Raw genomic sequence first — 23501 nt, 5'->3', positions numbered from 1 at the left:
GGTGCATTAGCTTAACAGCAGGTCACACCAAGTAACTCAAATACAACCATCAAAACCTACTGTAGCTTTGGACCAATTGCAAGTGAATTATAACCAAATAGAAAATGTTTATTTTTATTACATATACTTTAAAGCCAAAAACCTTAATACTTAAATTAAAATGTATAACCACCATTTTACATTAAACAAGTTCAGTCAAACTGACCTATCCTTTGCCTAGTCTTTAATCTGATGTCTTTAAAGAATGAATCACCCTAAACCCAAGATTACAAGGTTAATACTTGCATTAACTTGCATGGGCTTAAAGCCCATTTCAGCATCGGCATGGGAACTAAAATGTCATTTTATAAACTACTGGAAGCCTTTAACAATTAAAAAAAAAAAAAACCTGGATTGTAAAAAAGTGTAGAGTAGCAAAAATTAATTTTTATAGAAATATCATTCCCCACAGGTATGCAGCACATTAATGCTTAAAAGTGTTTTATATTTAAAAAAAAGTATTTTCACGTCTGAGATGAAGGCAAGCAGAATGATTTGCAGCTTTTCTGCTCACAATGCACATCACTGTAACCAGCCATCTTCCAGTTCAGTATTACCATTGTGTGTGTCCATCACAGGGATATTAAATTGTTATTTTCCATAAATAAAACACCACCACCGAGATCACAAGGAAACAAATTACCAGCCTTGGTGCATATAAAAAAAATAAATTAATTTAAAAAATGCCAGTAGAAAAGTAAAAATGAGAAGTACACATCCACAAATGGACTGGTGAGACAGCGAGACACAGCTAGAAACACTGACACCTTCTTACTCCTCCCATATAAAAGTATAAATATTTCAAACTAAAACAGGAATCAGATACAATATCAACATTTCTTGTGAATGCAATGAGGTAATAGCTTGATACCCCCCCCCCAATCTGTCTAACCAGCTACTTAAAGTACTTTAGACCAGCCACCAGGAAGAACTTCTCCAAGAATATCTCAGAGTCCAGCACAGCGATATGGGCAGCCCGGCCGATCAGAGAGTTGGCCGTGTTGGGGAGGGCGTGGGTGACGTCGTAACGGACCAGGTTACAGTCTTTGTTCTGCAGGACAGGAAGCAGCAGGTTTTCGATCATCTCCGTGTAAACGGGACCTATGGCCCCAGAGGGTGGAATGGGGGGAGAGAGACACAGAAGACAAGGTTAAGTTGAGGGCTGGAGAGGCAGGTTCAGCATTATGATAGAGGTGTATGATGATGTTTGGAGACACTGGCATCTTCATTGCATCGTTACTGGTGTGTTAACTGATTCGCTCAGTTTTGACGCTCACAGTCTGACCACGTGCTTTTTAATTTCATGTTATACACATATGTCACGGAGCCAGCTCTGCCAGTAACACACCAAGAGCACACAGACAGACCATGGCACTTCTTGGGGAAGTGGGTGGTGCCCCCTGGTGGACGGCCGAGGCGGCACGCGGTGCCGGCAGCTCACCTGACTGTTTGTCCTTTAAGGCGATTTTGCACATCTCGATGCGGGCAGAGTGATATGGGACGTAGCGGTCCTGCAGCGAGCCCACCAGCACCACGTTCCTGAAGTACTGCAGACCTGGGGGGCAAAAAGGTCTTTACAGATCTGATGGGGGGGCACACAGAGTCAGGTGCATGTTTACAGGCTGGGGGCGGGGCCAAACCTGCTTTCTGGCTTAGCTTGTACAGGAAGGTTTGCCGGGGGTCTGAGTGATCGCGACACGTCAGCTGTAGCAGGGAGCCGGACTTCTTCCATTTCTGCATGAACCACAGGCCTGGGGGGGCGTGGGGGGACATCAGTAAGGCCAATATGCTCGTCACCGGCGGCTCAGCGCACTGCAGACCAAACTACAGCAATGAGGGACCCACTACCCAGGATCTCATGACGAACAGCCCTAACACATCCGACCCCCTCCCTCAAGATCTCAGTATTTATTAACCAGGCCAAACAGCTAAAAATGATGAATGGGTCACCAGAGCCCCCCTCCCCCACAGACAGGCAGTACCGGTGTTGACGAGGGCGGAGCTGTTGTACAGGGTGCCCAGGTGTGGACCAGACAGCGACAGGAAGGTGTGCAGCTTGTTCAGGTAGCACTTGAACCTGGGCCTGGTCAGCACCGAACGGACAATCAGGTTGCCCAGGGAATGGCCGACGAAGCTGGGAGGGTCAGACCAAGGTCAGTGCTGGGCACAGTACACCAGTCACGCAGCCCATTCCACCTGCACACCCCCATGTAAACACCGATATCATGCTGATGCTGCATCGAGTCCTGATACTTGATGTGAGCGCCCCCTGCTGACATGCGGAGGAGGGCCCCTTGCACTTGCCTGATCCTCGCGACTGTAAGGTTGTAAATCTGGATGTACTGAATGATCTCGTCCAGCAGCCGGTCCGTCATGGAGTCAAAATCCACAAAGGTGTCATTCTGCAAAGTGGAACAAAACCAAGCCAGCCAAAGATCAGCTTGGAGAGGCTCTCAGCTGAAGGACACAAAGCTGAGACCACGTTTACTTGTTGTTTGCACTGTGTGTGCTGTCTTTGCAGATTATTTTGCACCACGTTTACTTGTTTGCACTGTGTGTGCTGTCTTTGCAGTTTGTTTTGCACCACGTTTACTTGTTTGCACTGTGTGTGCTGTCTTTGCAGATTATTTTACACCACGTTTACTTGTTTGCACTGCGTGTGCTGTCTTTGCAGTTTGTTTTGCACCACGTTTACTTGTTTGCACTGCGTGTGCTGTCTTTGCAGTTTGTTTTGCACCACGTTTACTTGTTTGCACTGCGTGTGCTGTCTTTGCAGTTTGTTTTGCACCACGTTTACTTGTTTGCACTGCGTGTGCTGTCTTTGCAGTTTGTTTTGCACCACGTTTACTTGTTTGCACTGTGTGTGCTGTCTTTGCAGTTTGTTTTGCACCACGTTTACTTGTTTGCACTGTGTGTGCTGTCTTTGCAGTTTGTTTTGCACCACGTTTACTTGTTTGCACTGTGTGTGCTGTCTTTGCAGATTATTTTGCACCACGTTTACTTGTTTGCACTGTGTGTGCTGTCTTTGCAGTTTGTTTTGCACCACGTTTACTTGTTTGCACTGTGTGTGCTGTCTTTGCAGTTTGTTTTGCTACATGTATGTTTGTCTCTGCTCTACATACTTGCTGCTATACGCAGCAGAATATCCCCCAGGATCAGTACAGTTTACCTTAATCTTACGTTATGAACAATGAGACCCGATTCCCACCTGATTGCGCTCGGACATGAGGAAGTCAATGCGAGCCCCTGGCAAGCCCAGCTCCAGGTAGGTCTTCACCAACCTCAAGTCAGCACTGTTACCTGTAAAGATGCATGAATGAGGCCGAATGCCAGCAAAGGGCGACGCAACTCATCAATGTCTGCCGCACGATTCAAGCGGGCAGCAGAGGCTGGGAGAGCGAACGTGACACTCACCGTCGAGGCCATGGACGCACACGATCAGGTGTATGCCCTCTTCGGAGCTGGCCTCCTCCTCCGTGCTGAAGTAGGGGACACTCGACGCCAAGTCAGGAACCCCACTGTACAGGAAGCCCGGTAGCCCTAACCTGCTGAGGTCCTCTTTGGCCTGGGAGAAGCTGAATGAGAGCAGAAGCGGGGCTCTGGGATTAATGCCACCCTATAAACAGCGGAACACTCAGTCTAAAGATAACTGGGGCTCATGTACTGCTTAGGGTAGATTCTGGCATTTTAAAGGTGGAAGCATAAGAGGGGCCATAATTCATATGGAGGGGCCAACCTTCTCATTAGCCAATGATATGTTTTGAATCAGTGAGTGACGGGAGGAGGCACTCCGGGAGCCAATCGACTTTCAGCTGGGGGCAGGTGCTGTACACATCCCTGGTACTGCTTCATATATTTTTTTGATACAGGGCTTAGTTTGATAGAACGAGTCCTCCAGTATATATGAGCCAAATTGCTGAAAAAGACGTTTTGCAGAGTCTGCTTTTTCGGAGGATACAAGTTCCTCATTCTCAGAAGAGAATTTTGCACGTGCAGAGCTATAGCCCCATGTTACCGGCCTCGGAGGGTATTACTCACATCTTCATCTGTGGCGAGGGGATGCTCTCCCAGTAGTGTATGGAGGACACCGTGAGGCAGGAGCCCCGGGCAGCAGAAGTGAGGGAGGAGCCTTCAGGGGGCCGCTGGCTGGCCAGGTCGGCTGCTTCACTGAAGTGCTCCAAGCCGTGCAGCCTGGGGTGCGGACACAGCTCCCCATTCCCCTCTACACCCTCCACTCTCTCAGCCAGCCCGTTCACAAATGCCAAGCCATCATCATCCTCATAATAACCGTTCTCAATCATCTCGTGCTCACATTCCTCATCCTCTCCATCCTCTGTTGCTTTCGCCGCCCCCTGCTGGTCAGGCAGGGTAACGGCGGCCGTGTCCACTGGACTGATCTCGGAGACGTCGGTGCTGGAGCGTGAGCCGAAGTAGTTCTCCACCAGGCCCCGCTTCACGATGTCGGTGCTGCTGGTGGCTGAGGTGCTGGACTGGCAGGTTGTGTGCGGCTCGCTGGGGGGGCCGACGGCTCCCTCGCAGGCATCCTCGCTGGAGTCCGGGACGGGATTGGGCTCCGTGGCACCTTGTCGCGTAGCACTAACTGTGGATCCCGAAGCAGTGGAGGGGTGTGAAACAGCACTGCCGACGGCAGGACTTAGGGCTGTGTTGCAGCTGCTGGGCCAAGCGGTCGGTGAGTCCGAGTCGGTAGCTTCTGCCCTGCTGCTGAGACAGTACGGACCCCTAATGGTGCTGGAGGCAGTCCCCTGTGTCACGGTACTCAGGCTCCCCTCTCTCCGCTGTAAGCAGCCCGTCGCTCTATCCGGCGCTGTGCCCACGAAGCACTGGGAGGTGCTCTCTCCCTCCTCGTCAGATGGCAGGGAGTTGATGGAGGTGAGAGATGACTGGATGCCGCTGATGGCACTGGTGCTCTCGGTACAGAGGCCCTCCATGGCCCCGCTGCTCCTGAAAGCGGCGCTTGGCTCAGACGGGGCCCGCTGAGGACCCTGGGACGGCCTCCCTGCTTGCTGGAGGTCCCGCTCGGGGGCCAGAAATCCCCCGGCAAGCTGGGAGCCCGGGCCTGGCACAGTGGCGAAAGAGCTTGGCTCACTCTCAAAGCCCGAATCGGAGAGGCGAGAAGAGGCACAAGGGGCCCCTTTGCCTGGCAGCTTGGTGCCGTCTGCTCGCACGCCCAAGAGCACCTCCCTGGGCAGGAGGGCCTGCTCACCAGCATCCAGCATCCTCTCCTCACACCTGGGGTCCTTCTCAAACACAAGGTCACTTCCTGGTGACTTCTCACACCCTGCGTCCGAGCAGCAATCCATTAGCGTTGAGCCACTGTTCCAGTTTGGCAGGAGAACAGTCACCTTCTCCCCCAGGTAAGGGTTCCTGGCGCTTGGCTTGACTTCTATGTGCCTTGGAAGCCCAGACGCTTTGGTTGCATTTTGGCCAGAAGTTTCTGGATGCTGCGTTTCTGCTATAGGAACCACGCTAACCGCCTGCGTGCTGGGGTTAACCTGCGCAGCACAGTGATTAGCAAGTTCACCTCTGATCTGGCTATTTGTCCCGCTTATGTTAGCGTCTGCAGGAGACCCCAGGACAGCGTGACAAGCTGGAGAAGGTGCGGAGTCCGGCTTCCGTATGTCGGTGCTGGGATCCCGCAACAACGGCTTCCACTCCATCTGCTGATTCCCAAGTGACTCGCCGTCTTCATATTTACTCAGGAAATCGGCGAGGGGGGCCTTGAAGTTTTTATATCCCACCAGGACCACAGAGTCTTTGGGGTTCGGCCCAATGAGCTTTTTAGGGTCCCCCGTCTTGAGGTTCTTCTTCAGCTTCATGGACTTGGTCCTGGATTTACAGTCATCTGTCGCCCCCTTCTGTGCCTTCGGTGGTGCGTCACCATCAGCGGGCCGCAGGCTCCATGCCGGCACATGCTGCAGCTTGGGCTCCGGGCTGGGAAGCCCCGCGGCGCCACAATCTTTGGCGTCGGACCTGTCAGCCTTGCTGGAGGCCGGGGCACCTCTGGCACTGTGCATGCCAAGCCAGGGTCCGTCGCGGTCTTACGGACCGAACATTGAGCACACGGAGAAGCAGAAACAACAAAGTGTTACAAGAAGGAACACGGGAGGGACAAACGAACATGCAAGTCAAAGCTTCATCTCATCAGATCGGCAGTCACTCTTCTTCCTCATATCAATAGTAAAGTTATGGAGGAGAACAGCTGGCAGAAACCATCACAAACATCTAAAAGGCCAGCGTAAGATTTTTCCATCTAGCCTGTCGACGCAAAGGCCTGCAGTCTCAAGGGAAACGTGGCTCCGGCCTACAGCTATACGGACCTTCAGTTACCGACTCCAGGTATCGGTCCTCGAAGATAATGGGCAGGGAGCTGGAATCCCCATCCAGGTCGGCACACTCCACAGGCAGCGGCGGCAGTGACAGGAAGTAGCTGGAGTTCTTGATGACGGCAGACATCTGCAGGTGGCTCTGAGCGCTGGAAGTGGACATGCAACAGCCTGTGAAGCTGTGAACTGCTGGAATCTTCTCATGGGGGACGGCAGTGCGGGTTCATCTATTTGACCGACATTCTTGTACCGTAATGTTTTTAGCAAGTTAGCAGGCAAATCAAGCTATATAACAGACAAGATGAAATAGTAAGATCTTATGGATGCAGTGACCCTTTGTTTCTGCATGTACCGGGACAGGCAGGACAACTTCCTGACCCTGGAACTAAGAAGCTGCAGGATTTATTAATCACACAGCTGAACTCAGGCCTTACGTGCGCATATTCCACTCAAAGCTCAGCAGAAGTTACCACAGTTAGCAGAACTTGGGCCAGAACCAAACAGCAACACGACAATGAAAAGAAGACCTGAAGAAATTCAGGGACTCACTGCAGTTCCTGATACGCAAGAGCCGTTTGCCTTGGGTGCTCAAAGCAGAAAAAGGCTTCTGCAAACCTGCGAACCTGTGAGAAGAACAACGGAATGAGGAGGAAATACATGGAAAATGCTAGAAACCTCACAACTTCAGCCTACAGATAGATCCCTCAATAAAAAAAGATTATACCATATAAAAGAAAGATTTTATTTAATAGCAAAAATTTGGAATGGCTGAACCAGTTTTTTTTGGCTGTTCCTTTCTTTACTGCCTTGCACTGAGGTTTGTGTTCAGTCCGGTTCCAGTAGGGGGTCTGGGTGCCGGACAGAGGTAAACCTGGGCCACTCACGCGCAGAGTGTGGTGCTCCAGGGCCAGGAGCACGGCTATGCTCTCCTGCAGGGTCACCACCTCCAGGAACTGTCCCCATAGGGCCATCAGGAGGGAACACAATTGGGCGAGGTTCATGTTCACCAGCTCTGCCAGCTCATCAGGGCTCGACTCCTTCTGCTGGGAAAGTCAGAGACTATTAAAACAAACACGAACAGCAGCCGAAGCAGTGTCCACATTCAGGTTAAAGGTCTTCATTCGCCCTGTGCATCAGCTGCAGATTCAGACACGCTCAGTTAGAAAGAGACTAACGACAGTGAAGAACTGGACAACATGCTGATACAGGTACTGATGAAGTGACAGTGTGACTGACTGTCACAGGAAATGTGTATGTGGGTAATGTGAATGGCTGGGGGGGGGGGGGAAGCTGTTCATTGAATCTGCAAGTCAGTGTTCTGATCCAGTGTTTACAACATACTATGTTCCTACCTCCCTGTGGTACTACGTTAAAGTATGAAAGGCCTTCCTAAGAAGTGATGCCTACCTTGACTTGTTCACAGAGCTCAGAGAGACGCGCCTCCACATCCAGTTTCTCTGAAGCAGGAAGAAACAGAAAAGCAGCGGACTGAGGATGCGTCCCGGTGTGGTGCACAGGGCACATCAGCAGCTAAGCCACGGTCAGGCCTGTGCAGCTGCTGCTCGGTCTAAGCACGGGATCAGCATTAAGGTGGACAGGATCAGCATTAAGGTGGACAGGATCAGCATTAAGGTGGACAGGATCAGCATTAAGGTGGACAGGATCAGCATTAAGGTGGACAGGATCAGCATTAAGGCGCACGGGATCAGCATTAAGGTGGACAGGATCAGCATTAAGGCGCATGGGATCAGCATTAAGGCGGACACCACAGTGGCATGACAGAGACGGGAAACCCAAGTTAGAAAGGAGAGAGAGGGAAAGGTTACGGCAAGTGCACATCGGAGAAGGCATCAACAAATAACGTTAACATCTGGACACAAATGTCGAGAAGTGGTCTTTTTTTAACCATGATTCTTAAGTTTAAACTGGACTGACATCATCATCAGCAAAGCAGGGAGAAGTCCTGAAGAAAACAGCAGTGGGAAGACAAGAAAAGGGATTGGGTGACGATCGGGCTGATGCAAGGGTCTGAGGGAGGGACATACCTATGCAGACGGGCGCCTGGCCTCGGGGAAACGGTCTTCTGAGAGCTCGCTCATAAAGGACTGGCATGCTGGGCTTGGCTAGTTTTGAGATTTGACATACAGGAGTTTTAAATGGATCCCCGTGGACAGAGGAAGCGTGACTCAGTGTCTGTGCTCCGTCTCACTCCCCTGCTACTCCGCACGGAGGGCACAGCCGGCTTTCGCAAACAGCACATGCACATTTGTGTCAGCAGGTGGAGGCGGATGCACAGCGCCGCACCTCAAGAACGGCACTGAGCTCTGCTTTGTTGAGCCACGTAATGCTTCAGAGAAGCATTTAATTGAGCAGTACCATCACCTCACCAGGGTTTCAGGAGAAAACCAGGCACTAATGATGACGATTCTCAGCACCACAGGACCTGAGGACCGGGTTTGTGCACCACTGGTTCGTTAGGTTGGGGTTCGTTAGGTGGCTGGGTGCCCTAACCCAATTCGTCATGCAGCCAAGGGGCACTTGTTAATTAAAAGCACACCCATGCCCCCCCGCACTGTGTCCTTCTGACCATCAGACACGCAAAGACTGTAAGCAACTGGCATTCTTCAGTGCACACTGATGTGAGCAGAAGGAGGAACATGGGTTAGGTTTAGGGAAACTGGAAACTTTCGGTGTCAAAACCTACAAGAGCAGGAACCAGAGTGTCTTTACTCTATGAAGAACAAGTCCTTTGTAGTGTCAGTCAGATTAGTCAAAGAAAAACGGCATATAAGGACTAAGTCTTAGCGGTGAGTGTTAGACAGGATTCAGGCGTTTCACAAGATACACAAGCAAAGTGTTTCTAGGCTGGTTTTAAGGAGTGAGACGAAATTTAACAGAAATCAGGTAAATAAAAAATAAATAAATTCAAAGCAAATATTCAACAGAAATAAAATCATGGTCATTTGTTACAATGTGAGAACAGTTTGCAAGACAACATGTGAGGATAATTGTGAATGGTGTGTAAATCACAATGTGACTGTGCACGATGGACTGAGTCCCAGCATAAGCACCAGTAACCTTACCCAGCTCCATGCGGTGGGAACAGGGCAGGTCCTTGGTCACCGTGGTGAAGTAGTTGAAGAGTCCTTGGTAGGCCAGGAGAAGGCTGGCGCACAGGCTGTAGTGCAGGTGGTACGCGTGCTGCAGACAGGGCGGCGACACCACGAACGAGCGACCCTGCCGGGCACGACAGCGAGCTGAGTTCAACGCAGGCCGTCGACAGGTGCGGCGCTAATGCTAACGCTAACAGCAGGGTTAAGCTGCATGGGAGGGAGGGGGTGTGCGGCTATCTTGGGCGTCCTGCCCCCGGCTGTTATTTTGGGGATATATATTTAAAATCCATGCAACCTGTCAAACACGGCCAAGCCCTGCCAAGAACTCCTAGCCTCCTTGCTACTCTGGGGTACAAACATTCAGACATGATTCGTCCCATAGGAATGTGTTCTAATACTGTAGTAAGGACCACAGGTTACTGTGTAATTTTAAAAAAGAATTAAAAGCAGGACGTGTAATACTATATACATATATATGACTGCATATCTGTCCTAAATACCACGTAGTCAATGTTTCTTGAATAGCAAATTCTAACTGGGGTAAGAGAGCAGACGTGTCTGGCTTACAGGTCTGACTCCCTCAGCTGGTGATGCAGCACATGACAGGACGACGTGTTATTAGCTTGTTAAGTAGCTTGTCCGAGAGGCTTAACCCCACAGGAACTAGTCATAGACGTACCAAACAAACAGGGCGCAACCGAAGGTACATTATGTTTTGGTGAAATGACTTCAACAAGCCGGAGGACGACTGAATGCTGACTGTTAGTGGCAAGGGCTGCCTTACATCAGGGGAGACCTGGAAAGGCTGCCTTACATCAGGGGAGACCTGGCAAGGGCTGTCTTACATCAGGGGAGACCTGGAAGGGCTGTCTTACATCAGGGGAGACCTGGCAAGGGCTGTCTTACATCAGGGGAGACCTGGCAAGGGCTGTCTTACATCAGGGGAGACCTGGCAAGGGCTGCCTTACATCAGGGGAGACCTGGCAAGGGCTGCCTTACATCAGGGGAGACCTGGCAAGGGCTGCCTTACATCAGGGGAGACCTGGAAGGGCTGCCTTACATCAGGGGAGACCTGGGAGGGCTGCCTTACATCAGGGGAGACCTGGAAGGGCTGCCTTACATCAGGGGAGACCTGGAAAGGCTGCCTTACATCAGGGGAGACCTGGCAAGGGCTGTCTTACATCAGGGGAGACCTGGAAGGGCTGTCTTACATCAGGGGAGACCTGGCAAGGGCTGTCTTACATCAGGGGAGACCTGGCAAGGGCTGTCTTACATCAGGGGAGACCTGGCAAGGGCTGCCTTACATCAGGGGAGACCTGGAAGGGCTGCCTTACATCAGGGGAGACCTGGGAGGGCTGCCTTACATCAGGGGAGACCTGGAAGGGCTGCCTTACATCAGGGGAGACCTGCAAGGGCTGCCTTACATCAGGGGAGACCTGGCAAGGGCTGCCTTACATCAGGGGAGACCTGCAAGGGCTGCCTTACATCAGGGGAGACCTGGCAAGGGCTGCCTTACATCAGGGGAGACCTGCAAGGGCTGCCTTACATCAGGGGAGACCTGTTTGACGTAAGCCGTGCCAAACACCACGCGCTCCAGGGCCGGAACCACGGAGTCCTTGGTCTGAGGGGGGGCGTTGCGGTTCAGCCACGTGCTCTTCACCGGCCGTGGGAAGCTGGGGAGGAGAACCAGCACGACTGAACACCCACATGGCGGCTGGCCGACATTCACACAGTCAATCTAACGATAAGTGCAAATACACATGCTGGCCATCAAGGGCTCTGTCATAAAGACATGACACGGAAGCTACCAGACGGTGTGAAGGACGCCGTTCAACCACCAGCCGGCGACGGAGCGATGCACAGTAGCGCTGGACTAGACCCCACTAGACCCCAAACGCCACCGCTAGCTGATGTCATTATTCACACCGAAGCCTTGATTTTAGCCTGTGCTCAGTGCAGTGCTAATCATCATGCTAATGATTACACAATGAGAATGATCGGCATCAATGGCTAACTGGCCATGAAACATGACTCAGAGCACAGCGATGACAGCCTGGTGCCAGGGACCCACCTGATCAGTGGCTGGTGCAGGGCCACCAGGGAGCCATGGATGGTCACGGAGATGACGGACAGGTGGAAGTAGTCGAACATGACGTTGACGTGCTGATGGATGCCCCGCTGGAGGTCAAAGTGGAATCGCAGGGTGCGGCTGCTGATGTTCTGCATGGAGTTCAGCTCTTCCGGCCTGGGAACACAGGACTGTCTCAACAAACTGTGGATGAGAGTTTGTCCCCCTCCCCCCCGACAACTATGGATACCTACGAGTAATCCCCATCGGTGAAGTACAGGTCTAAAGACAACTGAAAGTCCATGTCGTTCAGTGACTCTTCAACCTGAAGGAGAATTAAAGGGCTTCAGCCAAAGTAGCACAGAGACCAGTCTGGAAACTGAACACAGTCATTTTGAAACCACTAGAAGGTGGCTAAGGCAGAATGACATCTGAAGTGCTGACAAGGTAACACTGGACCATCTTTATACCGTGACTCAGCCAGCACAGATGGCTTTGCACTGTGACGGTCCAGCACCTACATTCCAGCTCGTGCTCCATTTTGCTCTCACCTTCTTTTCATCCAGCAGCAACTTGACTTTGAACACAAGGACATCATTGACAACAATCTCCTCATTCTTATAAAGTATCTGAAAGGTTTTGCTGCATACGGTTTCATTGTGGACCATGGCAGGGAAGGCAAGATCAGAGCCTGGAAAAAGGGGACAGAGAGTAAAGCTGCATGTTGACCATTAAGACACAAAGATGGGCCGAGCAGGAACTGATAGCTATAAGGAGCTTTCCTTCATGCAGAAAGCTAGGTCAGATCCACAGCTATAACACTACAGTAACTGACTCAGTCAGACAGCTAAAACAGAACCTTTCTACATTAGTTAATAAGTTGAGAAAGAATATGTTTCTCCTGAGTCCCAACGCCGGAAACATGACTAGGTGTCCTGTGTTGGCCACATCACCTTAAATGACACATGACGTCACTTTGCTGCAGGGATGCCCATGCCTGACTGGAGGTACAGACTGAGGCTTGGACACCATCATCATAAACAGTTCATTACGAAATGATATGTAATTTTTATCTCTTAACAACTTTAGTTCTGCAAAAGGGAACTGAAACTCGACTTTTGTCTTACAAAATGGAACATCAAATTCAAAAGGAAACCTTATCTCGCTTGCCTTCAGTAAGAAATGCACTTGTTAAGATTATCCTTTCATGCAGATATATACAACTGTGTTTCTGTATAATGTTTTTGTTTGAATCTTCTAATGAATGAAACCAATAGATACATTTCATATTTATTTTGGATGGTCTCCCACAATCAAAGGCCAGGATATCCCAAGTATCCCAGGATATTGGAAAAGAAGCAGTATCCAATGTCACTAGGGAAGACCTCAGCACTGGCTCTGATGCCACCGGACAGGACACTGAGACACACATCTCTGTAGGCTGTTTTGAAACATGACATGGTCCATCCACGCGGTGACCTTACCATTGTGCTTGCATACCAGTCCATCAAGGTCAAGGTCTTTCGCCCAGACATCCCAAGTTCCAATGGCAGCTGATATGTTACGCTGCAAGCCTGCTAGTTTGAAGGTGAACTGACCTGTGGGTTTCAGAAGGCTGGCTTCCACCTTGTGAGGGTACCGCTGGGGCACCTTCAGGTTACTACGGATCTGGTAAAACCTGGAAAAAAAAAAAAGGAAGTTCTGGTTCAAAGCAGCCTCCGGACCGTTTGATTCATAAACATCGCAAAGACTGTGGGGCCTCGTTCCAATAATGTCATCATACCAGCTACAGTCTAAGAAAAGAAAATGTATTTTACTCCCCCACCTGTCTCCCAATCAAATGTCAGCTTCACACACGTGACAAATGTACACAGTAAGTCCTGCTGATCCCTGAAGCACCTCCACTTCAACATCAGTCTGGAGGATGTCAATCTGTAAGCCTTCAGGAGCAGTACAAGTTTCCCCACAAACGTCCTGAAGAGCCTCAGACTGACACAAGGGGCGCCCAGCCCCCCCCCCCCCCCCCCGCACGCCGAGGGGGCGCTAATCATAAGAATGTGGGCTTTATGCACAGAGTCACACAAGCTGACTCTGGCTTGGAGAATGGCAGCAAGCGGTTCCGGCAGGCGCAGAAGAGCATGGAATCAGGAAGACATCCATCGTAGGCCAAAGCCAGTTTCGTAACGTTTGCAGTTTGCTTTTCTGTTTCGACTTCTTTCTGCATACTCTTGAGTTTAGAGAACGGGTGCAGTGATACAGCCGACATGCTGCTACAGGACCATGTCAAATCGTTTCCGCCTGCAGTAACTGCCTCCCTGTCGCCCAGAGAGAGCTGCTGGAATGAGCTGGTCAGGCAGCACGCAGAAGCACCTTCTGGGTGAGCAAACGTGCTTCCCAATTAGAATTAGATGATCAGTGGTCATTGTTGACACACCACAGCACACAACAATGACATGTGTCCTCTACATTTAACCCATATGTGACATCGTGACATAGCAGGGGGCAGCTAATTCAGCGCCCGGGGAGCAGTGCTTGGGGGCGGTACCTTGCTCAGGGTACCTCAGTGGTGCCTTGCTGGTCGGGGATTTGAACCAGCAATCTTTAAATTACAAGTACACTTCCCTAACCGTTAAGACACCACTGCCCAAGAGACCCATGTAAAAAAATATGCTAATTACGTTGCCGTTTTTTTACCGAATCAGCTGCTAAATATCAGAGGCATATAAACAGTTCAAACATGCTTGGGCTTCTACGGCCTGCCACCTCCCCGGTGAAACTTCAGAAAGCATTTAGACCAAACAAGCCAAAGCTTGACTTGACTGACTAGCACAGACATAACGCTTTTTTACTGCAGTTCCGCTGGACCGCAGGGCAGTGAATGACAACACTCTTTGTGATTTATACAGGTTCAGATTCCCTGCCCAGCAGTTCTATGACAGGGTCTATTAAGTGACCACACAGCATTGGCCAAAGAACACACTGGTGCTATCTCTGGACTGAGAAAAGTGCGAGATGCCTCGAGATGAAACCCTAAGGGACACTCACCCTCTCTGGAAGAGGTCCACGTTGTAGAACTTGAGGAGCTCCAGGCAGAACTCCACCGTGGCCTGCACCTCGCTCATTTTGGAATTCAGAGGAGGCGGGCCTCGCTCACATCGCCCACTCCACACCTGCACAGTAAGGTCGCGTTAAGCATGAGACATCCCTGTGTTTCTGGCCACACTCCCCGATCTCAGCTGACATCATTCAGAATGTGGGAACCACTAGCTGAGTCTATCTATGATTTTCATCTCATCAGCTCCAGCCCTTTCGGACGCAAGATACTGACATCTGCTGCATCCAAACTGGAGCTGGAGCACAAAATAAGAGGAGGAGCAGGGTGAGGGCCCGTGACTCACAAGACACAAATAACCTGAAATGCAATATGAACAGCTGGACAAAGCCAGAAATACATTGGCCTACATGAATTTTGACTCAATCGTATTTTTAGCATTCGTCTTTAGTAAATGCATAAACCAATAAATTCGGTACAATTTCAACTGGTAAGTTACAGTGAAATAACTTTCAATGCAGCCAAAGAAAACAGGATATCTAGAACTACAACAGAGGACATGGGGCAAGAGGAGTTTGATGAACAATTTGAAGGGAAGGACACAAATCCCATTTCAGTACGGGAGTCTTTACTGCTGGTCATTCTCACGAAGCCCATTTCAGTACGGGAGTCTTTGCTGCTGGTCATTCTCACAAAGCCCATTTCAGTACGGGAGTCTTTGCTGCTGGTCATTCTCACAAAGCCCATTTCAGTACGGGAGTCTTTGCTGCTGGTCATTCTCACAAAGCCCATTTCAGTACGGGAGTCTTTGCTGCTGGTCATTCTCAAAAAAGCCCATTTCAGTATGGGAGTCTGCTGCTGGTCATTCTCACAAAGCCCATTTCAGTACGGGAGTCTTTGCTGCTGGTCATTCTCACAAAGCCCATTTCAGTACAGGAGTCTTTGCTGCTGGTCATTCTCACAAAGGCCATTTCAGTACGGGAGTCTTTGCTGCTGGTCATTCTCAAAAAAGCCCATTTCAGTACGGGAGTCTTTGCTGCTGGTCATTCTCACAAAGCCCATTTCATTACGGGAATCTTTGCTGCTGGTCATTCTCACAAAGCCCATTTCACTATGGGAGTCTTTGCTGCTGGTCATTCTCACAAAGGCCATTTCACTACGGGAGTCTTTGCTGCTGGTCATTCTCACAAAGCCCATTTCACTACGGGAGTCTTTGCTGCTGGTCATTCTCACAAAGCCCATTTCACTACGGGACTCTTTGCTGCTGGTCATTCTCACAAAGCCCATTTCACTACGGGAGTCTTTGCTGCTGGTCATTGTCACAAAGCCCATTTCATTACAGGAGTCTTTGCTGCTGATCATTCTCTTAAAGCTTACCTAAACAGACATCCGAGGCCGTGTATACAATCCATGCATAAATATGACAGTTTTGGACACTGGACATTGTTTCATGCGAAACCTTCTTGTCTACCCAACTAATAACCAGAAATTTCAATTCGGAAGGAAAAAAATGTTGCACAGAAAACATCTACAATAAAACAAGGATTTAAAGTGACTCAGCATGCACCTCACACAGCACAAACGATGTGACAGAATGTTTCTGCTAAAAGCAGGTTATCTATGGCCTATCTCCTGTCCTCCCCCCCATGGGCCAATAGTGCCCCAGCTTCTGCAGCAGTCTGCCCCCCCCGCCCCTGCCAAGTGACTGTGCACTTACTCACTACACTGATTAAAACCCGTAATTCAGCAGCCGAGAGCACAGACTGGCCCTGAGTAGCTGTTTTGGGAATGAGGGTTAAACGTCCAAAACACGTCACCTTACTAGAGCCATCAGATGCTTAGGGGGTTTTAAACAGTGGCGCATGTCTAATTATCTTCTGTTAATTAAAAGGAATCCAGCAGTCCCTCTGGACAGTTCTTCTTTGTACCACATCAGCCAAATAGGATGCCTCTCTGAACAGGACATTCAGGACATATTCAAACTGCAGCAAGGGCCCAACACACAGAATCCATCAGCTTCCATACTGGGACGTAAAGCTAAGTGGCCAGGAGCCTGAAAGGAAGAGGAAGGGGGGACTGGGAAGCCCATCCCAAACAATGGGGCTCCTCAGCTTTCATGCTGGGCACTGCATGAACACAGTTGTCTTTACTTTTCAAACGAACATGAAGTGAGCTTATTTAAAGTGCATGGATATAACTAAAGTAACATCTTTTATTTTTGGTAACAATAAAACCTCAAACACTCAGCATTAAACATTTCTCAGACCTTACTCTCTGTCCACCCCCCACACTCAAAAAAAACTATAAATATTTTTTTTCATTCACCGACACATCATAGTCATTGGGAATGAAATAATACTTGAAAAATTTTTTTTGAAAGAAATGGGCACAATCACATCTTTCTACTGACAAACACCAACAATAAGGAACTTTTCATTTTCATTTGATAACCATAAACAGTCCAGGGGCCTGTACTACGAAGCGGGGTTACTGGCTTATCGGGGTAACTTGTCGGATTTAAGGTACCACAGTTTAAATGGACTTCATATTCGTTCACTTACATTTTGCCCAGACTACCTTAGTGAACGAATATGAAGTCCATTTAAACTATGGTACCTTAAATCCGACAAGTTACCCCGATAAGCCAGTAACCCTGCTTCGTAGTACAGGTCCCTGGTAGATTCAGTTTAAAAGGAATGAGGAATTAAAACATTCTACTTGGACCCATTCCAGCAAATGGACAAGTATGACAGCTGTTAGGGAACCTTAGGGACACTAAATCATCAATGACTCTGATGGATTGATAAATTCAGATTAGTGGCTTCTTTGCACCAAAGCTAGGCCAGAACTGGGCCTACAGATTCCTTGGGCCCAAAGATGGCCGCTTAGTTATTTTAGAACAGCCACCTCAGCTGATCCACTCACCTACTTCTGATCTTTCTGGGGAAGAGGGAGTTCTTCATGCATAGCAGGGCCATTCCCAGCACCTGAAACGGGTCATCTCCATCACTGCAAATAAGTCATTAAAAGATTGCCTTATTTTAACAATTTACATTAGAATGACTGTTTCATTAAGGTAGCATGACATATAATTATGTGGACAGAGCTAATATGAAGGCATGTAAAATATCCCTGACTTCTATGTCTAACATACAGGTATATTAAAATTCCAAATAAATATATGAAGAGTTAATATTACTTAGGAAAAATACAAATAGCTTATGCATACACCAATATTAGAGTGCCTGAACCATGAAACCCTACTTTATGCTTGGTTTAAAAAGTTGCACAAAGTTATGGTCACAAAAAGCTGCAAATATTATCGCTTCACAAGAAGTGAACAGGGCAAAGTCAGAGCTACTGACATAATGCACCAGTCAAGGAATTATTCTGCATGAGTAAAGGGTCCTTATCAGTGACACACAGCTCAGGGCCCAGTTTACCGGGTGGCATCATACCCGCAGTGCTGCAAGTGAGACTGAATTACTACTCACGTGTCGCAAAATTTAAAAGGTAAACGCTTCAAGGTTTCACTTCTTTATGATACCCTTTAAAAATGAGAATTAGATTAACTGTTCATTCCTCTACTCCATAGAGGACCAGAGGACATGCCCATCTGAGTCTGGGAGTAACACACGGGAGGCGCCACATCTTGTACATGAATAATAAAATGTTAAATATGAATGCTCCCTTTACAAAACTGGGTTTATACAACTGATATGATTCAGCTTCTCTGTGATCCTCGCAAACACGTGGCGTCGCTGGTTATAAACACAGGGAAGGGCTGCCTGTCATTACACTATGAATTGTTCAGTTTCAGTCATGATTCGATTAACAACCGCGGCGAACGCCTACAGGCGAAATATACTCGCCAGATTTACCTTAACGACGACCTTTCCATTGAAAACACTGAAACCAACTGAATGACAAGAAACAATTAAGGTGCAGAAAGAAGGGGTTTATTTTAATTTGGCAGAAATCGTGGAACCAGACTATTCAGACGTACGTATAGTATACTGGTTAAAAGCCTAGCAAATCGACAAGTTCTACGTCCGTCATGCAGCACAAACGTGTGCTGAATTTCAAACTGACAATATTATTAATATTACTGTAGCTATTTAAGGGCACCGCCGCAGCTATATTAATAACTGACACACGACGTAAAATAGTGAAATTTACTCCCGAGTATGTCTGGCCGATAACTTTAGATTGGAGCCTCCTTGCCTGTTGAGCCGAACAGACATCTGGTCAGTACTTCTACTGGGAAACTCCGTTGCCCGCCCCGGACACTGAACACGCATCGGACCTCAGCCTCACCCCGGCCCGGACACTGAACACGCATCGGACCTCAGCTTCACCCCGGCCCGGACGTGTCAGGGGGAGAGCCTTACTGCGCTGCCGCCTTCCCGACAGCTCCCGCCGGAGCCGCTCAAACCCGGAGTCAGCATAAACAAATAGCGCGGCCCGGAGGTCGACGGCGGCTCCCCGCCCGGACAGCGACACCGGCCAGCTCGAACCGACGTCTATATGGGCAGCTCCGTCACTCACGTTTATTCCGGCGGCATGTCAGCACTGAACCAGCCCGCTCTACAACGCACGCAACCCGCTAACCATTTGGGCCAAGCGGCCCATTAACCCGCCGGTCGGCCCGCCGCCGAGAGCCACTTCCCGGCTGTCTGCCGAGAGCCGCGTACCTCTAGTTTCCCACAGGACCGTCCAAATAAAGGCCGAGGATCTCCGAGCTGAGCTGTCCCGACTGTCGCCTCCTTCCCGTGAAGCGGGTCGGGCTCCTCTTCGCGGTTATGGGCTGGGGTCGGGGACGCTTACTGCGAGGTCGCTTCCTCCGGCTCGGTCCAGTCCGGAACTGCGCGCGCCGGTCCCGATTCGAAGCTTGTCTCCGTTTGGAGCCACGCGGAGAGAGCGAGACGGCGGGCTAGGAACGACCGGGCACCGAGAATTCCATGTTGGCCGTGGCGTCAGAACGCTTTCCCTCCGGGCGCGTCCACGCCAGAAGCGGGGCGGAGGCGCGCTCGCGCTGGCGGGGGCGCGTCCTAGCTCGTGGGCGTGAGTAAGTTCCGGTATCGGAGCTCTGCGGTTGTGTTGCAGTCAGAAATCGAATAATCTGCTAATACGTGTTATAGGAATGTTTTTTCCTGGGTGTTTGAAAGATCTACTCTTTAATATTAAGTGGGTGACTGGGTCTGCTGGGTGCTTCTCGCGTAATGTTAATGGAATTCAAAGCCTGAGCAACCAGAGAGCAATTCATAATTGAATAAGTTGAATAACAATCTACCGGATAAGGACAACAGTAGTGCATGGATATTAATCAGTTCACTTGGGAAACATTTGACAGCAATGAATCATAATATGTTAAAAAATTATTTAAAATTTTACTCTGGATGCTTTTAATTTCTTTTATAATAAAGTTCTGCCAACGAGCACATTTGCATTACCTTCCATTTGATATACGGATGCAGTTTACTACTACTAACACTATCCATCCATCCTTCAATCAATCAATCAATCCATCCATCCATCCATCAATCCATCCATCCATCTTCTTGTCCTATGCAGGGCCGCTGGAGTCCCGAGACTACAACTACAACAATGATGATGATGATGATGATGATGCTGGTTATTATTATTATTATAGTTTTGGTCTTGTTGATGCTGTTATCAATTATCATTATTATTATTATTATTAATAATAATAATAATAATAATCATGATCATCATGACAACAATGATGATCATGATCATCATTGTTGTAACAATAGTCGTAGTCATCATTATCATCATCAAATGCCGTGTGTGCAGTTTTACCCACAATGTATCTATGATCTTGTCCCGCCTCACCTGTGCTTCTTGGTGTCGGTTCTAACATAACCGCATCCCTGTACTGAATAAACGGCTATGCAAGACGGATAAAAACAATGATGACCTGACAGAAGGTATCAAAAGTATCAAACTTACTATATATAAACCGTATTACATTAAACGTAATATTTGAAACAACAATTCACTAGGGTTTCTTTGGGTATGCTTAGTTGAGTCGTTTGCTAACCAGAAACAGAAAAAATGCAAGCAGAAGTCAATAAAGCATTATAATTAACAGTATTAAATTGTTTTTAAAAGAAGCATAAAACAAATTATTCGGTGACCTTTAGAAAAATACTTTTGCAATAATTAAATGGCTAAGATAGTCTGATGGTGATAATGTCTGATGAATGTAGCCTAGTTTAGCTATTATGGGTGCATTGAGCAGGTTGTGCGAGGTGGGCAGTGTTTTTAGGGCTAACAAAGCAGCGTCGCATAAAAACACAAGAGAATCCAACAAGTTCCCACCACATTTTCTCACTGTAGTCGATCGTTACATGCACACACATATTAAACATTGTGAAGATGATCTTACCCTTTTGGTAAACAGTCTTCTCTGGGGCTCGATGTGTTTTCTATGCAATGTAACAACGAGAAAAGTTTATTATACTTTGCATGAATTAAAGAACATTTTGAAACGCAGTCTCCATTGTTTGTTTTTTTTTTGCATCTGTAAAAATAAGTAATTAATCTCAGGTCATAATAAGGCAGAATGACCGGCTTCAAATGTACGACCAGTGTCGTTCTCCGATTTACTTTGCATAAAATTTTCCTTTTGTGCCTTGACGCGGTACAAAATTACACCTGATCTCTGTTACATATAAAAACAAGACGACGGACCCCATCCTGCAGCACTGCCCTGAAAACAGAGTCGTTGCGCAGAGACTGGTGAACAATGACGGGACTGGACTTCGGGGAAATATTAATCGGACATTGCCACCTACTGGCCAGTCGCGGAGTGATCACTACCGTCGGAAAAGTCCCTGAAGTCACAAACGCGTATGCATGTATCCATCTTCCAGTTTATCTACAAGAAGATGCACGATCTCAAACATTATAAGTATTTCGGAGATCACATTGCAAAGTCCTTATATCTTATCCAAAGTGTAATCTGACTGCACAAAAAAGCTCAGCAACCATTTTATTGATATATGGAAATGATCATATAGAGTAATTCCTAACCCAACCTGACATAAGGTGAAAAATCTAATATTAGATCTTTCTTAAAAGTCAAAATGCACGAAATGGTATAGCATTGTTATGTACGTTCATCATGGTGACATATTGGCATGGGGTACCTTCAGGGATGTATACGTTCGAATCCCACTTTCGTGAGGGTGCAGTTTGCAGGTTCTCTCCACGTTGCATGGGTTTCCTCCTAAAACATGCAGTTTCTGCAAAGTTGTGTATCATCTTAAAATTGCGAATGCAGGGGAGTTTCTCGCTATTGAAACGATCAGGGGCTACGTAAGTTTACATAGGGCTTGACTTTTTCTTTTTTTTTCCTCTTAAAGGAAGATTGGCATTGGGGATAAAATACTCAGGGCTATAGTCCCGAGTGATCGGACCTAACGATTCCTATTTGTGAATGAATAGACTCTCTGATTAAACGGCATCCACGGTGCTCGCCTACCGTGTCCAGTGTGCTATCAGGCAGGCTTCAGCTCGATTCGCGTTCGGAATAAAGATCGAGCGGTAGCACAGAATGTCTGAATCTAATGATTTTAGTTTCTCTAATTCACTGCAAAAGATCCCAGGTTCATATATCCAGGCATTGACCGGACAATATATTAAATATATGGTGTTAATTTATTAGGCAAAGCGACGTACAATTCAGAGAGTAGGATTAGCCAATCCCAGGAAAAATGGGGGTTAGAGGCCTCTGCCGCCCCTGGGATTTGAACCCGTGACCTTCCAACTGTGGACACAGAGTCCTAAACCGCAGAACGGAACACTGTCCCGTTTAGTTGTTTTTTATTTACTACATTACACCGGAACTGAGTCATGTAACAATTTTAACAAAACATTCCGTCATAATTGGCCCATAATGGACACCAAAAAACCCAATATTTTAAAAAGTAAAGTCTTCTACGGCCCATTTTATTGAGTTTGAATGGAAATTATTATTAAAACTCTGATTCTGATTTGAACTAATGTTTAGATTCAAAACCTTACTTAAGATACACACTCTAACTTTTTAAAAGATCTGTAACGATTGTCCGGCTTTTAAATCGAACAGCATGGCACAGTTCAATGAGAGTTCTTGCGTCAAATGAAGGAATCTGCAAACTCCTGCTTGCAGGTTTGCACAGAGGTATAGGGAATGTCACACCCAGGCTTTATTACGGCAGGTCGGAGTGAAGCGTTTCACACAAGCCGGGCCCATCGCAGAAATACCACATCTGCGTGGAACTTACCTTAGATTTATTCAATGCAGCCTTTCGGCTAACAGTAGGTTTTAGAACTAACAGGGCAAGATATAGATAGATCTCTCGAATATAGAACTCTAATGATTTGATTTTCGTATTGTTTGGGTACCGGCTCCTTCAACCGCCATGAAGTCTATCTTAAATCAGGGCATATATTAACACAAGCACAACTGAACTTCCATTTAATTTTCTTTAAAATATAGTATATTTATATTATAGTATATTTATATTTTGAATTGATATTTCCTCACGCCAAAGTCAAATTATGCCGGTATTTCATACAGCCCCTTCAGTCCCGCACTGCGTACACGGAGTTCCAACCTAAAATAATCCCAAATGCCTGTTCACAAGCCTCTCATTAAATGTGCTCGTCATTTTTATTAATCGACGCCAACTGAAAATTAATCTAAATATTGATATTTGCCTGATCTCCCAGAATGTAATTCAAACCATCCCGCAAAAACCTAAACTCGCCCCTTCTCCCCTCCCAGACCCCCCAGTTCACACATCCGCCAATCTTTTCCAGTCCTCCTCCTTTCATGAATAAACATGAGCCATCCTTTGCTTCCCTTCTCTTTC

The 23501-nt window shown here is 47.9% G+C and overlaps 1 protein-coding gene across 11 annotated transcripts; it reads right to left on the bottom strand.

The window, feature by feature from the left end:
- Nucleotides 1–98: 98 nt before the first annotated feature.
- Nucleotides 99–21320, bottom strand: fam135a (family with sequence similarity 135 member A). 11 transcript variants are annotated; one of them, XM_023833716.2, is made up of 22 exons: nt 21029–21320; nt 17542–17625; nt 14610–14734; nt 13163–13242; nt 12116–12255; nt 11819–11889; nt 11568–11741; nt 11043–11169; nt 9467–9620; nt 8429–8506; nt 7791–7840; nt 7268–7426; nt 6933–7006; nt 6378–6532; nt 4078–6097; nt 3454–3614; nt 3248–3339; nt 2344–2441; nt 2022–2173; nt 1680–1790; nt 1481–1594; nt 99–1140 (listed from the first exon to the last, which is right to left on the bottom strand). In XM_023833716.2, exons 3-22 carry the CDS (start codon nt 14684–14686, stop codon nt 935–937), a joined length of 4293 nt encoding a protein of 1430 aa, XP_023689484.1. In that variant the 5' UTR covers nt 14687–14734; nt 17542–17625; nt 21029–21320; the 3' UTR covers nt 99–934. The 11 variants fall into 11 exon arrangements, with proteins under 11 accessions (XP_023689484.1, XP_023689486.1, XP_072565465.1 ...); XM_023833718.2 differs by lacking the exon at nt 21029–21320 and adding an exon at nt 19311–19675 and having other exon boundaries at nt 7268–7423; XM_072709364.1 differs by lacking the exon at nt 21029–21320 and adding an exon at nt 19311–19675 and having other exon boundaries at nt 17546–17625.
- Between the last annotated feature and the right edge of the window lie 2181 nt (nt 21321–23501).

Source organism: Paramormyrops kingsleyae, chromosome 3 (assembly GCF_048594095.1).
Source record: "Paramormyrops kingsleyae isolate MSU_618 chromosome 3, PKINGS_0.4, whole genome shotgun sequence".
Lineage (NCBI taxonomy): Eukaryota > Metazoa > Chordata > Actinopteri > Osteoglossiformes > Mormyridae > Paramormyrops > Paramormyrops kingsleyae.
Note: the sequence above shows the minus strand (reverse complement) of the source record. Positions and strands in the feature narration are given on the sequence as shown.

Coding starts and splice junctions, on each gene's coding strand:
- fam135a (XM_023833716.2), bottom strand. CDS start 14,686: ATGAGCGAGGTGCAGGCCACGGTGGAGTTCTGCCTGGAGCTCCTCAAG. Junction 3,615..4,077: donor CCCTCGCCACAGATGAAGAT/GTGAGTAATACC, acceptor GCTCTCATTCAG/CTTCTCCCAGGCCAAAGAGG. Junction 2,174..2,343: donor CTTACAGTCGCGAGGATCAG/GCAAGTGCAAGG, acceptor TGACCCTCCCAG/CTTCGTCGGCCATTCCCTGG.